This window comes from Molossus molossus, unplaced genomic scaffold, assembly GCF_014108415.1.
Source record: "Molossus molossus isolate mMolMol1 unplaced genomic scaffold, mMolMol1.p scaffold_m16_p_14, whole genome shotgun sequence".
In the NCBI taxonomy this organism is placed as follows: Eukaryota; Metazoa; Chordata; class Mammalia; order Chiroptera; family Molossidae; genus Molossus; species Molossus molossus.
The window spans coordinates 84,444,725-84,463,593 of record NW_023425349.1 but is presented as its reverse complement, the minus strand read 5'-3'; the positions used below and the strand labels follow the sequence as shown (position 1 = coordinate 84,463,593).

At 37.8% G+C, this 18,869-nt stretch overlaps 1 protein-coding gene across 1 annotated transcript in view; it reads left to right on the top strand.

Moving 5' to 3' along the window:
• The window catches only part of ERCC6L2 (ERCC excision repair 6 like 2), a 145,612-nt gene that overhangs the window by 72,484 nt on the left and 54,259 nt on the right, over positions 1-18,869 (top strand). The window contains exon 13 of the mRNA XM_036260814.1: positions 9,925-10,024. Within this exon, the coding sequence (XP_036116707.1) occupies positions 9,925-10,024 (100 nt within the window). The remainder of the gene's footprint in view (positions 1-9,924; positions 10,025-18,869) is intronic.

The window sequence follows — 18,869 nt, the reverse complement described above, 5'->3', positions numbered from 1 at the left end:
TTGAAACCTGTTACAAGAGACAAATATGGATATTATACAATGAAAAAGTATTCAATTTACCAAGAAGCTATAATAGTTATAAACATAAATTCACCAAACATCTGAACTCCCAAATATAAAAAGCAAACATTGACAGTATTAAAAGAAGAAAGAGCTCCACAATAGTAGCAGGAGACTTCAATATTCCAATTTCAATAATGGATAGAACTTCCTGTCAGATCAATAGGGAAAGAGAGGAGTTTAATAACACTTGGACATATTGGGCCTAATAGACATATATAGAACTGTCCTCATACAGCAACAGCATAATATACATTTTTCTGTGGTACTAAGGGAACGTTTTCCACAATAGATCTATGTTAGGCCACAAAACAAGTCTTAATAAATTTTAAATTATTGAAATTGCATAGTTTCTTTTCTAGTCCCAATAGAATGAAAGTGAAAACAATGGCAGAAGAAACACAAAAAAATTCACAGATATGTTGAAATTAAAAAATACACTCTTGAACAACTAGTGGGTCAAAAAGAAATAAAAAAGGAAATTATCTTGAAAAAATTAAAATACAACATATGGAAACTTATGGGATGTATCAAAAGTAGTGCTAAGGGAAATGTATAGCCGTAAATGCTTACATTAAACCTAACCTAACACCTTAAGGAACTAGAAAAAGAAAAACAAATTAACCTAACCTAACACCTTAAGGAATTAGAAAAAGAAAAACAAACTAAACTCAAAGGTAGCAACAGGAAAGAAATAATAAAGAATAGAGCAGAGATAAACAAAATAGAGACTAAAAAACAATAGGAAAAAATCAACAAAAGCAAGAGTTTTTTCAAGAAGATCAACAAACGACAAACGTTTAGCTAGATAGAAAAAGAAGATTTAAATAACTGAAATCAGAAATGAAAAGAGGGACATTACTGCTTGCTTTACAGAAATAAAAAGAATTATAAGACAGTGCTATTAATAATTATGCACCAAGAAGTTGTATAGCCTGGAGAAATGGATAAATTCTTAGAAACACACAACCTATGAAGACTGACTCATACAGAAATAAAAAAAATATGAATAGATCTACAACTGGTAAAAAGATTCAGTCAGTAATCAAAACTGCCAACAAATAAAAGCCCATTCAAGATGGCTTCACTGATGAATTCAACTAGACATTTAAAGAAGAATTAAGCCCTGGCCAGTTTGGCTCAGCGGTTAGAGCGTCGGCCTGCGGTCCAGAGAGACCCGGGTTCGGTTCCCGCTAAGGGCACGTACTTCGGTTGCAGTTTGTCCCCGGCCCTGGTTGGTCTTGCGGGTGGCAGCCACTCGATGTGTCCCTTCACGTCGATGTTTCTCACTCTCTCTCCCTTCCTCTCTCTCCCTCCCACTCTATCTGTACAAAAAATGGAAAAATATCCTCGGGTGAGGATAAAAAAAAATAAAAAATAAAAAAAAAATAAAATAAAGAAGAATTAATACCACTCTTTTTCAAACTCATCCAAAAATTGAAAGAAGGAATACTTCCTAATTTAGTCTATGAGGCCAACATTACATTCATATGAAAGCCAAAGACCTAAATGCAAAGAAAACTGCTAACTAATATTTCTTATAAAATTTCTTATTATCCTCAACAAACAAAATGCTAGCAAACCAAATTTAACAGCATATTAAAAGAAGATACACTCACCCAGCTGGTGTGGCCAGTGGATTGAATGTTGTCCCATGGACCGAGAGGTCCCAGTTTGATTCCCAGTCAGGGCACGTGCACAAGTTGTAGGCCTGATTGCTAGTGGGGATGTGCAGGAGGCAACTGATCAATGTTGCTCTCTCACATCGATGTTTCTGTCTGTCTCTCCCTTCCTCTCTTTCTAAAAAAATCAATAAAAATATATTTTAAGAAAAAGAAGATACACTGTAACCAACTGGGATTTATTCCTGGTTTGACATGGAAAAATTAATCAGTGTTATATACCAAATTAGCAGAATGAAGGAAAAAATACATGAGCATTTAATTGATGCAGAAAGAGCATCTGAAAAAATTCAACATATTTTTATTATAAAAACACTCAACAAACTAGGGATAGGAGAAAACTATATCAACATAAAGCTCTTTTATGAAAACCCACAGCTGACTTTATAATCAATGGTAAAAGAATGAACACTTTACTCCAAAATCAGGAAGAAGGCAAAGATGCCTGCTTTCATCACTTCTGTTCAACATAGTACTGGAAGTTCTATCCAGAGCAGTTAGGTAAGAAAAAGAAATAAAAGGTATTCAAGGTGGAAAGGAAGAAAAAAAGTGATCTCTGTTCACAGATGACATGATCTTATGTACAGGAAACCCTGAAGATTTCACAGACAAAAAAAAAAAAAAAAAAAAGTTAGAGCTAATAAATTGATTCAGAAAAGTTGTAGATACAAAGTCAACATGCAAAAAACAGTTGTATTTTCATACACTAGCAATGAATAATCTGAAAGGAAGATTAAGGAAACAATTTTACTTAACAATAGCATTAAAAAAAAAAGTAATAAATTTAACCAAAGAAGCTAAAGACTTGTACACTGAAAACTAAACAACAGTGCAGAAAGAAATTAAAGAAGATGCAGATAAATGGAAAAACATCCTGTGTTCATGAATTGGAAGACTTTAATATTATTAAGGTGTCAATTCTGTTCAAAACTGTCTACAAGTTCAGTGCAATTCCTATCAAAATTGCAATGATGTTTTTTGCAGAAAGAAGTAAAAGGTTTTAAGAGACCACTATGAATAATTGTATGCCAACAAATTAGATAGCCTAGATAAAATGGACAAATTCCTAGAAACATACAACCTACCAAGACCAAATCATGAATAGAAAAATCTTAATAGACCTATAATAACAATGGAGATTGAATCAGTAATCAGAAACCTCACAATAAACAAAAGACCAGGACCAGATGGCTTCACTGGTGAATTCTACCAAACATTCAAAAAGAATTAGCATCAGTTTTTCTCAAATTCTTCCAATATATTAAGAGGAAGAAACACTTCCTAACTTATTCTGTAAACTCAGCATTACTTTAATGCCAAATCTAGGCAAAGATACAAGAAAATAAAACTACCAACCAGTATTTCTTATGAATATTTATGCAAAAATCCTTAATAAAATAAGAACAAACTGAATTAAGCAGCCTATTAAGACAATGATACATCATAACCAAGTTTAGTTTCATTCCTAGAATGCTAGGATGGTTCAACATTCTATAAAATCAACCATTGAAATACATCACATTAACATGATCATCTCAATCAATTCAGAGAAGGCTTTTGACAAAATGAACACCCTTTTCATGATTAAAAAAACACTCAACAAACTATGAATAGAAGGAAACTATCTCAACATAATAAAGGCCATTTATGAAAAACCCATAGCTATCATCATACTCAGCAGTGAAAGATTAAAAGTTTTTTTCTCTAAGAACACCGATAAAGAAGGAATTCCTGTTTTCACCACTAAAGAACAAATATGATTACATTACTAAAGAACAAATATGATTACATTAATGTGAGGTACCCAGGCTTGTCAAATTCCTAGAAATAGAAAGTGGAATTACAGTGACTAAGAGTTGGGGATGGGAATACGGAGTTCTTACTTAATAAGTACTGTGTTCAGCTGAAGAAGATTAAAAAGTTATGTAAATAAGATAGTCATGATGGTCACACAGCAGTGTCATTGTACTTAATCTCTCTGAACTGTACATTTAAAAATGGCTAAAATGATTAATTTTTTTTTATCCTCACCCGAGGACATTTTGTCGTTTTTTGTTCAGATAGAGTGGGAGGGAGAGAGAGGAAGAGAGAGAGAGAGAGAGAAACATCAACGTGAAAGGGACACATCAAGTGGTTGCTACCTGCATGACCCAACCATGCCGGGGACAAACTGCAACCGAGGTATGTGCCCTTAGCGGGAACTGAACCCGGGTCTCTGGACCGCAGGTCGATACTCTAACTGCTGAGCCAAGCCGGCCAGGGCAAAATGATTAAATTTTGTTATAGATGTTTTACAGCAATAAACATTGAAATCAAGAGAGAGAAACTGATTATTTAGAAATAACAATGGAATCACTATGCATCAATATTTAAGTTCTGATGCTAATATAGATTTTTAAATTTATTTCTTAGAAAAGAAAGACTGAAAGTAAGTGAAAGAAGGGCCCTGGCCAGTTTGGCTCAGCGGTTAGAGTGTCGGCCTGCGGTCCGGAGACACCCGGGTTCGGTTCCCGCTAAGGGCACGTACTTCGGTTGCAGTTTGTCCCCGGCCCTGGTTGGTCGTGCGGGTGGCAGCCACTCGATGTGTCCCTTCACGTCGATGTTTCTCTCTCTCTCTCTCCCTTCCTCTCTCTCCCTCCCACTCTATCTGTACAAAAAAACAAAAAAACAAAAAAAAAAAAGGAAAAAAACTAGAAAAGTAAAGTAAACCTAAGGAAAAGAGAGGATATTATATAAATTGTGAAATTATTAAATTAAAGCAAAACATAAGAAATCAAAATTTTAGCCCTGGCCGGTTTGGCTCAGCGGTTAGAGCATCGGCCTGCGGTCCGGAGAGACCCGGGTTCGGTTCCCGCTAAGGGCATGTACCTCGGTTGCAGTTTGTCCCTGGCCCTGGTTGGTCGTGCGGGTGGCAGCCACTCCATGTGTCCCTTCACATCGATGTTTCTCTCTCTCTCTCTCTCTCCCTCCTGCTCTATCTGAACAAAGAATGAAAAAGTGTCCTCGGGTGAGGATAAAAAAAAAAGAAATCAAAATTTTACATTATTCATTAAAAAAAGTAAAATTGACAAACTTTGAAAAGTCTAATCTGAAGGAAAAAGGCAAATACACAGAAAAGCTTAGGAAGCAGAAAGGGCAAATAAGCATCGAGAGTATTTATTTACGGACTTCCGGTCAGGATGGCGGGTAGGTAAACGCAGTATCGCGTCCTCCCACAACCACATCAATGTTACAACTAAACTACAGAACAACCATCATTCAAAACTGCCTGAAATCAAGCTGAATGGAAGTCCTACAACTACGGAATTAAAGAAGCAGCTGCATCCAGACTAGTAGGAGGGTCAGAGGCGGACGGGCTGGTCCCACACCCACGTGTGGCGGATAAAAATCAGGAGGACACCTCAGCTGGGAAGGTCCTTCTTGAGGACTGAGGGGTCCCCATCCCACACCAGGTGCCCTGCTTAGGGTTCCAGTGCCAGGAAGAGAATCCCCATAACTTCTGGTTGTAAAAACCAGCAGGAACTGAGGCTCAGGGAAGCTGAGGTGGCTGAAGCCCTAGGCAGCTCCTTAAAGGGCCCGCGCACGGACTTATCGGACTCTCTCCCTCTAAGCTCGGAGGGGAGGCAGCTCAAGGGGCACCAGAGACTTACAGGGAAGAACTGAGCTGTTTGGCACTGGAGCGAGGGCTGGAGAGGGGGCTTTCTCTGGGACAAACGTGCTGTCAGAGGCCTTTGTTCCTTTGGTGAGCCCTTCCCTGGGGTGGCAGACAGTCGCTATATCTGGGACTTCAGCAACCTGGCTTACACTGGTAGCCCCGCCCTGGTGATTCCCTGAGGCCCCGCCCCGCCCCACCCAACTTTCAGGCCCACCTAAGCTGTTGCCACTTGCTTAACCATAGGATTGGCCTGTCTTGGATCCTGCTTCAGGTTTTCCTGAGTTCTTTCAAACAAGCAGCATCTGGTCTCAGATGGCCCCATACCGCTCGTTAAGTAAAACATAGAAACAAACACAGGGAGGCAGCCAAAATGAGGAGACAAAGAAATAGGTCCCAAACAAAAGAACAGAACAAAACCCCAAGAAAAAACTAAGCGAAATGGAGATAAGCAACCTAACAGATGCTGAGTTCAAAATACTGCTAATAAGGATGCTCAGTGAACTTAGTGAGAACCTCAGTGAACTTAGTGAGGGCCTCAAGAGCATAAAAAAGGACCAGTCAGAAATGAAGGATGCACAGTCAGAAATGAAGGGGGCATTAACTGAAATAAAGAATAATTTACACAGATTCAATAGTAGAGTACGTAAATCCAAGATGCAAACCATTGATTTGGAATGTAAGGAAGCAAAAAATGCCCAATCAGAACAGCAAAAAGAAAAAAGAATCCAAAAAAATGAGGATAGTGTAAGGAGCCTCTGGGACAACTTCAAGTGTGCCAAAATTCGCATATTGGGGGTGCCAGAAGGAGAAGAGAGAGAACAAGAAATTGAAAACCTGTTTGAAACAATAAAGGCAGAAAACTCCCCTAACTTGGTGAAGGAAACAGACATACAAGTCCAGGATGCACAGAGTGTCCCAAACAAGATGAACCCCAAGAGGCCTACACCAAGACACATCATCATCAAAATGCAAAAAGTTCAAGACGAAGAGAGAATCTTTTTTTTTTTTTTTTTTTTATCCTCACCCGAGGATATTTTTCCATTTCTTGTACAGATAGAGTGGGAGGGAGAGAGAGAGAGAAACATCGACGTGAAGGGACACATCGAGTGGCTGCCACCCGCACGACCAACCAGGGCCGGGGACAAACTGCAACCGAAGTACGTGCCCTTAGCGGGAACCGAACCCGGGTCTCTCCGGACCGCAGGCCGACGCTCTAACCGCTGAGCCAAACCGGCCAGGGCCGAAGAGAGAATCTTAAAAGCAGCAAGAGAAAAGCAGTTAGTTACCTACAAGGGAGTTCCCCTAAGACTGTCAGCTGATTTCTCAAAAGAAACTTTGCAGGCCAGAAGGGAGTGGCAAGAAATATTCAGAGTGATGAAAAGCAAGAACCTACAACCAAGATTACTCTATCCTGCAAAGCTGTCATTTAGAATCGATGGCCATGTAAAGACTTTCCCAGACAAGAAAAAGTTAAAGGAGTTCATCACCACCAATCTGTTATTATATGAAATGATGAAGGGTCTTTTTGAAGAAAAAGATAAAATATATGAGCAAACAAAACATATCTATTGACAATGGAATCTACAAACAAAATGAACAGGCAGAACAGAAACATTCTCATAGATACAGAGAACATTTTGTTGGTTGCCAGATGGGAGGGGGTTTGGCGGAATGGGTGAAAAAGGTGAAGGGATTAAGAGCTACAAATTTATTGCTAGACTGACAAACCTCAAAGGGAAGGAGGTTGGAGGGCGGGAAGAAATAAACCAAAGAACTTATATGCATAACCATTGAACACAGACAACAGTGTGGGAAAAGGCGGGAGGGGGGCGGGAGTGGGGAGGAGGGAGGGGGTCAATGGGGGAAAAATAAGGAACATCTGGAATACATTCAACAATAAAGATTTTTTTTAATGTATTTATTTATAACATCTAACATTTTCTAGAGTATAAATGATTAAGACTGACTAAAGATGATGTGAAAAAATAATTAACCTTAGAAGAAACTGAAAGGAGAAAGATGTACAACGTTTTGAAGGACTGAGACCCAGTTATGTTTTGTGTTTTTTTAATGGAGATATTTCCTTTTTTTCCCCAATCCTATACAGATAAATATCAAAAATATTTATCGATCAATTAGTATTTACAAGGTGTCAGATAATATATCAGTCAAAGCAAGTCAGATATGAATTAGTTTTGTCCTTGCAGAAATTAAAATTATTCATTACTATTTACTTGATAGATATAATTCAGTTTATAATACGCTGTGCTATTAAGATCACCCCAGTTACAATACACACAATACTGTGCTGGGTACAAAGCAAAGGAAGTTAGCCTTAGTTCTTTAATTGGCAATAAGAATAAGGACAAAGAAATAACAGCAAAATTAATTGCATGTTTGTGAGCCAGACGTTGTTCTAATTGCTTTCCACTGATTATCTCATTTAATACTCGGAATATCCTCATTGGATAGGCACTAGTATCATACCCATTTCACATGTGAGGAAGTTGTATAAATTATTAAGGGCTCGCCCTGGCCGGTTTGGCTCAGCAGTTAGAGCATCGGCCTGCGGTCCAGAGAGACCCGGGTTCAGTTCCCGCTAAGGGCATGTATCTCAGTCGCAGTTTGTCCCCGGCCCTGGTTGGGTCGTGCAGGTGGCAACCACTCGATGTGTCCCTTTCACGTCAATGTTTCTCTCTCTCTCTCTCCCCCTCCCACTCTATCAGAACAAAAAATGGAAAAATGTCTTCAGGTGAGGAAAAAACATAAAAAATAAATAAAATAAAAGCAAAAAATTAACTCAAGTAGTTTGCTCAAGTGTACAGCCAGTAATTGGCAGGGTCAGGATCTGAATTCATGACACCTTACTACAGAGCCTACATCCTTAAGCAGCCTCTTGCCCCTGACAGTCAAGTAAAATGGTCCAATGAAAACCACAGAAAAATCTTTATTTTTCTTTGTCTTATGGTATTTGTTGTAATTTTGTCCCTTTTCATTCAACCATCAAGACCTAGTGTCTATTCATCCCAGTATTGCCTTAAAGCACAGCTGTGGTACTCAATGAAAGTCAGTTGACAATAAAACTAAATAAACAGCATTGCTCTTCTCCTCCCTCCCCTTTCCTTGACTCTGTTAGGAGGAACCTAGAAAAGAATGATCTTGAGTTCCATACTATGTAACCGTTTCTCAACACTTGTATAGCATAACCCTGCTTTATGGACCAAGAAAATGAAGCATAGATCCAAAGTAGCATGTATACAAGGTTTTCGTCTTTATGGATTGAAGAATGCATATTCTAACCATCTAGTCCATTCACCAAACAATTGGATGGCCATACACCCCAAAGACTTTTCTTAAGTCCATTTAAAAAATGTTTAGACCCCACATCCATTGTGGGAGGAAGAGGGATAATGGGCCCATCTGCAACTAGGCTGCAGGGTGGCAGTGACTACCACTCTTAGCTGTCACAGGAGCCCCCATTCTCCTGGGGAGGTGTAAGCTTTCTGAATCTCTGATACCCTCTTGTAAAGCCCCTCTCTGTGAGGAGGCATGGGTGAAGGAGGCAGAAGGGACACCCACTGTAACAACATAGAGTAACTTTACAAGGTCAAACTTAAATACCCCCAAATTGTAACATTTTCAAGCATGAGGCAGTATGGCCTTGCCCTCGACCCCCCTGGTGACTGTAACAGGTATTTAGAAGCAGGTGACCTCATTCAGAGCATCTAATAAAGCCTCCACCTGGGAGAAGCTGCAGGGACTAGAACCATAGTTAACCAGCGTCGTGAGTCAGGTTAGAGTTTTAATTAGCACTGCAGTTCCTACCAAAACACCTGGGGTACTAGTCAACTGAGTGATTCAGTCAGACAGACCCCATGGAAGTGTCTGAATGAGGACCATAAATCTGCACTTCCATGGGCTTACCAGTTGACTAACTGCTTTTCCCCAGGTTGTTTTTTAAAACAGTTTTATTGAAGTATAATACACAATACACTGTACATATTTAAAGTAGACAATAAGTTTTAATATATGCATTCAACTGTGAAACCATTACCACAATAAAATTAATGACTATATCTATCACCCCCCAAATTTTCTTTCTGCTACTTTTTAATCCATGTCTACTGCCCCTCCCCAGTTCCCTATTCCCAAGCACTATGGATTAATTTGCATTTTTGAGAGTTTTATATAAATGGAACCATTTGGAAACATTCATAAGCTTAAGACCACTATTAAAGAAAAATCTAAATTTAAGAAAAGTTTTTGGACAGTGGAAGGTGATGTTTGTAACAGAAATGAACTTGATATGTACGTTTTTATAATACTTTTCTCCTCCATGACTATTTTTTATATGAATTTCTATTTTACATTATTATCAAATACTATAGCATATATAAACATAAAATGTTTCTTTTTAAATTAATTAAAATTTTACTAATGTTTCATTTTTATATCCAAGAGATATTGGCTGAACCCAGAGTTGTTTCACTTGATTTTTGTTTGCTGTTGTTTTTAAATTTTTTGCAGAGCGTATCGGATTGGGCAGTGCAGGGATGTCAAAGTGTTTAGGCTGATATCCTTGGGAACTGTGGAGGAGATCATGTACCTACGGCAGGTATACAAGCAGGTAAATATATTTTTCTTCTTCTATTTAAAAAGTAAACATTTGCCTGTTTTCAAAAATTAGGAAAAAATATGTGTAAAAATGTGTTTTTAATTGTACTCTAATTGTAATATGGCATTTAATAAGATTATGAAATATGCTCTAGAATATACTTCTATAAAACAGATTCTTAAGTTCATTAAATTTTGGAGCTGAAATTTCTTAGAGCAGTACTTCTTAAACTTTAATGTGCACATGAATCAACTAGGGAATCTTTAAAATACAGATTCTGATTTAGTAGGTCTGTGTGGAGCCCAAGATTCTGCATTTTTAACAAGCTCCGAGGAGTGCCAAAATGACTAGTCTGTAGACCACAATTAGAGTGGCAAGGTCACAGTTTCCCAAACTGTGGGCCAAGACACAATGGTATGCCACAGATGGGCTACAGGTGCACTGAGACACTGATCCCACAACTCTGAGTGTGAGATTATTGAAGCCAGCTCCCAGCCTCGAGTAACAGTCTCCCTTTATTCCAGGTAGGTGTTCGTTTGGTACGTTACCATTTTCTGTGTATGCCACGGCATGAAGAAGAGTGAAGAGAAATGCCTTAGAGATAGCTAATGCAGTGGTTTCATGTTGTACATCATGAAACTGGGACCCAGAGCCGCCCCAGTAAATAGAATTACGGGACTCAAGCTCAAGGGCCCTAACTACTGTGCCGGGGCTTTTAGTATTTATCTAAAATTGCATTAACTCTTTAATATCCTTAGGGTATCAATTACTATTCCATTGATGCCTCTAAATAAACAAAGTTTATGTAGTTTATAACTGCTGACTTGAGAAGATCTGGAATGAGGTTCAAGTTTAATTATAAATGTTAAATTTGAATTACTCCCTATATATTGAATTGGCATCTCTTTAAGAGCAAACATCTGCCACATGTGGTGGTAGTTAACCTAAGAATGATCCAATCTTAAATTAATGCTGTTTTCTTAATTCTAAAAATAGAATTGTACACAGCAGTTTTTGTTTTCTCTTAAAGCATTTAGCTCTATAAGAAACCTTTCATCTTTTTGTTCCTTGGTATAGCACAACTACTTAAAAGTTATTTTTTAGACAATTTAATCAGTCTTAGAAAAAAGTAGGGTATTATTTTTTCAACTTAGGAGTTCTTTAGAATAATATCTTAGCCTATCACAAATAAGAGTCTTTCCTCAAACATGAAATTTTTTTAGTCCTGTTACTATATATACAGAGTGTGGCAGAAGTAGGTTTACAGTTGTTTGTATGGAAAATAACACAATAATTAATAAATAATAATATAAGAATAAATTCTGTGTTTCATGTATTCACAACTATAAATCTACTTTGCCCCAGCCTGTATAACTTTTTAACTATTAATCACACTCTATAGTGAAATGAAATGGTCTATTAGAGAATGTATATTATATAATATATAATAGAAAGGCTTCAGAAGAGGCTAATTTAAGTTTTCAGAACTTTGTAGGATCTAGTTACTTATTAAAATATTTTTAAATGTGAGCCACTTAGGGAAGATACAGCCATACAACTTGGTAGGCACAAATAAAGATAAGATGGCAATCATGTGAGAAAATTAAAAGTGATTTAAAGATTGATGGACTTTCAACCAAGGGTATATATGGCATAAACACTCTAACCTCCCAAGTGTTTCTAAGATCTTTGGGGGAAAATAAACATCCAAAAATGATATTTAGGGGTAAAAAAAAACTGTAAAAATATTGGAAAGTAAGCAAGAAGAGTTTTCTCTGTGATCCAGAAGTTATAAGGAACCCTGAAAGACAAAAAGCAGTTGGGATCAGATTAGAGGAAGAAACCAAATAAACTCAGTCAGGAGAAGGCTACTGAAAAAGGTAGGTGTAACTCTTAATATTCCAAGCTTAGAGTTCCCAGATACTAAAAAATAATGGAGCTTCGGGGCCACAGTGGTACCCACTCTTTGCAGTTTCATTGATGACCCAACAAGGTGGTTTAGCCCTTACAGTATTATCCCATCGTACCAAATTGCAGACAACAGAGTTGTTTGCTCCCAAGAGGAACAATAATTAGAAGCACGGGAAGCCAAGAAGCAAGACACAGCTCTAACGTTTTACTGAAATCAGGAAGAAAGTTTCTACAGCCCAAGTGCCCATCAGTAGACGAGTGGATTAAAAAGTTGTGGTACATTTTCACAATGGAATACTATTCAACTCTAAGAAAGAATGATCTCTTACCCTTTGAGACGACATGGAGGGACCTGGAGAGTATTATGCTAAGTAAAATAAGCCAGTCAGAGAAAGACAAGTACCACATGATCTCACTTATTTGCGGAACATAATGAACAAAATAAGCTGTTGAACAAAGAGATCCAGAGACATGGAAGTAGGGAACAGACTGACAACCCTCAGAGAAATGGGGTGGCGGGGAGATAAATCAAAGAACTTATATGCATATATGCACAACCAATTAACACGGACACTAGGCTGAGGAAGGCAGAGGGGTGGGAGATGGAAGGAGGAAGTCAATGGGAAAAAAGGGGGGGGGGAACATCTGTAATACTTTCAGCAATAAAAAATAATAAAATAAATTTTAGAAAATAAAGAAAATCAAACGAAAAAAAAAAAATCAAGAAAGTTCCTCCCACTTCCCAGGAGATTAAATATTTTCACCTCCCCAATGCTGAATAGGATGAAATAAGCATGTAAGATATTTGAAAACATGAATACCCAACAAAAGTAATTATTTATCACTTTAGGAAAATAAACACTGAAATGGTCCTCAAAGACATCAGGTCCTAATCCCTGGAACCTGTAAATGTTACTTTCAATGGGAAAAAGATGACTACAGATATGATTAAATTAATGATTTTGAGATGGGGAGACCAGCGTGGATTATCCAGACAGGACTTAAATCACAATTGGTCTTTTAAAAAAGAATCAATGGGAAATCTGACACAGACAAGAGAAGACAAGGTATTGCAACCACAGAGGCAGAGATTGGAATGATGTAGTCACAAAGTACGGAATGCTGGCAGCCACCAGCTGGAAGAGGCAAAGAATGATTTCTCCCCTAGAGCGACTGGAGAGAGCATGACATTGCCCAAACCCGGATGTCAGCCCAGTGACACTGATTTCAGACTTCTGGCCTCCAGGCTATGAGAGAATAAATTTCTGTTTTTTTTTTTAAGCTACCAAGTTTATAATATTACAGGAATGATAGGAACTAATAATACAGGCACTCAAAAAAAAAAAAAGACCATCAGAGAAAACAATAGAAGAGAGTAGAAGAGATTATGAAAGAAATATGAAGAATATATTTAAATGGTAAGTGATCTTGTAGGACCCTAGAAACAAGAACAGAGTACTAGGAAAAATAATATATTAAGAGATGCAAAAAAATGAAAAACTCCAAAGATAGGCTGAGTAGCAAAGAGCAATGATTTCATCTAAAAGAAAGAGCCAAGCAATTCAATATTACATCACAAAAAGACAGAGATCTACAGCACATGGAAGAAAAATTAGGGGAAATGAAGAACAGCTCTAGAAGTTCCATCATCTCACTTTTTAAAAAATTATTTTTATTTAATTTTTTTTTTAATTACAATTTATATTCAGTATTATTTTGTATATTAGTTCAGTTATACAACATAGTGGTTAGCCATCATAATCTGTCTTATAGTTGAAGAAGAGAACAGAAGGAAAAGAAGGGAAGAAGCTTCAAGTCAAAGAAACGTGAAAAATAGAGAACAAGCCCTGGCTGGATAGTTTAGTTGGTTACAGCACATATAAGAATCAACCAATACCCTGGCTGGTTTGGCTCAGTGCTTACCATGTTGGCCCATGGACCAAAGAGTAGCGGGTTCAGTTCCAGCCAAGCGCACATATGTACCTTGGTTGTGGTTCATCCCTGGCCCTGGTCGGGGTTGTGCGGAAGACAACCAATCGATGTGTTTCTCTCACATTGATGCCCCCCGCCCCTCATGAGGATTGAAAAAAAAGAATCAACCAATGAATACATAAATAAGTGGAACAACAAATCAATGGTTCTCTCTCCCTTTCTCTTTCTAAAAATTGATAAAGTAAAAAAAAAAAAGTAGAGAACAAGTCCGCAGGTTATATGGGCCCACCAAGTGCTTAATAAGTTGAATGAAAATAGATCCACACTTAGCACCATCTTTATATAATTGTAAAACAAGATAAAGGGAAAAATCCTTAAAATTTTCTGAGATAAGCTTTCTCGAGAGGAAAAAAAGTTACTTACAATAGTACTAGAATTACATGGACATCTAACTTCTTATTAGTAATACTTGGAATTTAGGAGCAATAACTTCAAATAAGGGGAAATGATAGCCTTATATTGTCAAAGAAAGTGAATGTTTAATTTAAAATTTTCCACAAAGAAAGATTCTTGCCTAGGTGACTTTTGTTCTGAGGTGAGTCTCATGAAGACAACATATATGTAGGTCATGTTTTCATATCCAATCAGCTACTGTATGTCTTTTGCTTAGAGTATTTATTCCATTCTCAATATCACTGATAGGTACTTATTTATTGCCATTTTTATTCTTTATGCCTGTGTTTCTCTCTCCTCTCTCTATTTCTTCTTATTATTACAGCAGTCTCTTTAACATTTCTTGCAATGAAGGTTTGGTGGTAATAAACTCTTTTAGCCTTTTTGTTGTTGTTGTTCTGGGAAGCTCTTTATTTATCTTCTATTTTGAAGGATAGCCTTGCTGGATAGAATAGTATTGGTTTCAGATCCTTGCTTTTAATTACCTTGAATACTTCATTCTATTCCTTTCTGGCCTGTAGTGTTTCTGTTGAGAAATAAGCTGACAGCCTTATGGGAGCTCCTTTGTAGGTAACAAATCAGAAACGAAAGAGGTGAAGTAACAACTAACACCAGTGAAATACAAAGGTTTGGAAGAAAATATTACTGTCAACTATATGCCAACACATTGGGCAATCTGAGTGAAATGGACAAATTCCTCAAAACATACAATCTTCCAAAACTGAATTGGGAAGAATCAGAAAACCTGAATAGACCAATAATAACTAATGAAATTGAAGCAGTAATCAAAAAACTCCCAGCAGCCTGGACGGTGTGACTCAGTGGTTGAGCGTTGACCCATGCACCAAGAGGTCACTGGTTCAATCCCTGGTCAGGGCAAATGATCAGGTTGTGGGCCTGATCCCCAGGAGGGGCATGCAGGAGGCAGCCAACCGATGTTCTCTCATCGATGTTTCCATCTCTCTCTCTCTCCTTCTTCCTTCCTCTCTCTCTAAAATCAATAAAGAAAAAAAAAAATTATTATTTTTTAAACAGAAAACTTCCAGCAAACAGAAGTGCTGGACAGGATGGCTTTACAGGCGAGTTTTACCAAATATTCAAAGAAGAATTAACACCTATCCTCCTCAAACTCAAGACTTTTATAAAATTCAAGAGAGGGTAAATTTTCAAGCTCTTTTTACAAGGCCAGCATCATCATCATTCTAAAACTTGATAAAACCACTACAAAGAAAGAAAATTATAGGGCAATATCCCTGGCGAACATAGATGCTAAAATCTTCAACAAAATATAAGCAAATTGGATCCAGCAATACATTAAACAGCAAACACAAGTCCTACACATGATGATCAAATGGAATTTATTCCAAGGATGCAAGTTTGGTACAATATTCACAGCTCAATAAATGTTATACATTACATAAACAAAATGAAAGAAAAATCTTATCGTACCAATAGATGCAAAAAAAAAAAAAAAAAAAAAGCATTTGACAAAATCTAGCACCCGTTTAAATTTTTTTTATAATTTTTTTCTTTATTGATTTTTAGAGAGAGGAAGGGAGAGGGGGAGAGAGATAGAAACATTGATGAGAGAGAACATTGACGGGCCACCTTCCGCATGCCCCCACTGGAGATTTGGCCCGCAACCTGGGCATGTGCCCTGACTGGGAATCGAACCGGCGACCTCTTGGTGCATGGGTCGATGCTCAATCACTGAGCCACACCAGCCGGGCACCCAGCACTCATTTTTAATAAAAACTCTCAGCAAAGTGGTAATAGAGGGATCATACTTTAATATAATAAAAACTATGACAAACCTACAGCTAACATCATACTCAGTGGGCAAAAACTAAAAGTGTTTCCTTAAGAACAGGAACAAGACAGAGATTCCACTCTCACCACTCTTATTCAACGAAGTACTGGAAGTCATAGCTGCAGAGATTAGACAAGAAAAAATAAAAGGCATTCAAAATTGGAAAGGAGGAAACGAAACTGTTATTATTTGCAGATAACATGATGTTATACATAGAAAACCCTAAAGATTCCATCAAAAATTTGCTAGATTCAATACATGAATTCAGCAAAGTAGCAGGATAGAAAATTAGCATCCAGAAATTGATGGCCTTTTTATATACCAATAATGAACCCACAGAAAGAGAAACTAAAAAAAAAAAAAATACAATTTACCATTGTTACAAAAAAATTAAGATACCTAAGAATAAACTTAACCAAGGATGTAAATGACCTGTACTCAGAAATCTACAAGACATTGAAAAAAGAAATAGATAAAAATAAGTGGAAGCGTATACTGAGTTCATTGATTAGAAAAATTAGCATCATTAAAATGTCCTTACTACCCAAAGCTATCTATAGATTGAATGCAATCCCTGTTAAAATACCAACATGTTTCACAGATCTAGAACATATACTCCAAAACTTTATATGGAACCAAAAAGACCCCGAGTAGCTTTAGCAATCTTGAGAAAGAACAAAGTAGGAGGGATCACAATACTGAATATCAAATGAATACTACAAAGCCATTGTTATCAAAACAGCCTGGTACTGGCACAAGAACAGGCATGTAGATCAATGGAACAGAACAGAGAACCCATAAATCGACCTAAGCCATTACGCTCAATATTTGACAAAGTAGGCAAGAGCATACAATGGAGTAATAACTCTCTCTCCAATAAATGATGCTGGCAAAATTGGACAGGTACATACAAGAAAATGAAGTTAGACCACCAATTTACACCATACCACAAGAATAAACTCAAAATGGACAGACTTAAGTATCTCAGAGGGAAGGGAGGCGTGGGCAGTAGAAGATTAACCAAAGAATTTACATGCATGTACGCATAACCCATGGACACAGACAATAGTGTGGTTAAGGCCTGGGATGGACAGGAGTGGGGTGGAGGGGGTTAGTGGGGGGAAAAGAAGGGACATCTGTAATACTTTCAACAATAAAGACAATTTAAAAAAAAAGAAAGAAAGAAATGTTTGTGTTTACAAAAGAGTTGCAAGTATAGCACAAATAATTCCTAATTAACTTCACCCAAATTCCCCAGTTGTTAACATTTTACCCTATTTGCTTTCTCTTTCTTTCAGCCGTGATCTTTATTCTTTTCTGAACCATTTGAGAGAAAACTGCAGGTTTATCACCTATAAATTGTCTAGAGTACATTTCCCCAAAACAAGGACACTCCTATTTATATGTACATGTGAAAATACTTTTATGCTTACCCTGGCTGGGTGGCTCAGTTGGTTGGAGCACCGTCCCGCACACCAAAAGGTTGTGGGTCCAATCCCCAGTCCGGGTGCCTGCAGGAGGCAACCAGTCATGTCTCTCTTTCTCTCCTTCTTTCTCCCTCTCTTCCTCTCCTTCTCCCTCCCTCCATTCCTTCCTTCCTCTAAAATCAATAAACATATCATCTGTTGAGGATAAAAAAATTAGTTTTAATGCATTATAAACACTCAGCTTTACAGATTGTTTGATACTTGCTTTTTTCCTCTACTATCCTTTGGAAAATCCAGTTATCCAGTCAAGAAACTAACATTGATACATTACCTTGTAATCCACAGAATCCATTCTGATTTCACCAACTTTCCTGCTGTTTCCTTTTTCCTTATTGGTTCAGGATCATGTTTACATTTCTTTGTGTGTCTCTTCTGTTTTCCTATATGTGGGATAAGCATTCTTTGTCTTTCATGATCTCGATAGTTTTAAAGAATAAAGCCCTAGCCCGGCTGGTGTGGCTCAGTGGTTGAGTGTTGATCCATGCACCAAGAGGTCGTGGATTCGATTCCCAATCAGGGCACATGCCCAGGTTGTGGGCCAAATCCCTGATGGGGGCATGCAGGAGGCGACCAGTCGATGTTCTCTATCATCTATGTTTCTATCTCTCTCCCTCTCCCTTCCTCTCTCTCTAAAATCAATGAACAAAAATTATTTTTAAAAAAGAGAGAGAGGCCTATTCTTGTGTAGTCTCTCCTTCAATGTAAGTCCATTGATGTTTCCTCAAGTCCAGGCTCAAGCTCAGAAGCCTTGGCATGAGTAGTAGGAAGCATTGCGGTACTCTGTTTGTGGCATTGGTCAGATGGCACATGGTGGTGACCCGCCCCATGGTTGGTGATGTTAACCTTTGTGTCTGCCAGCTTTCTCCACTGCAGTCTGTTTTTTCCCTTTATAATTGATAAATATTTTACAGGGACATCTCTAGGACTGTGCTAGTGACCTGTCCCTCCTCAAGCCTATACCCAATTGCCTTAGCATTTCACTGATGATTCCCACCTGAATCAGCTACCACTATGAAGGTTGTCAGGTGGTGATTTTTCTATTTCCATTATTCCTGCTCTTTTTTTTATCTGTTGGCATTCTACTACAAGAAAGCTTTATTCCGCTTCTCTTCTAATTTCAGCTTGTGGACTCATGGGACCGTAGTAACATTACAACACATTGACTATCACTGTTTATATTGATGGTCAAACTATCTCATTTTTGGCCCCTAGGAACCCTTTCTGAGTGGCTTCTGTGTCATTTTGACAAGCCTCTATAGTTCTT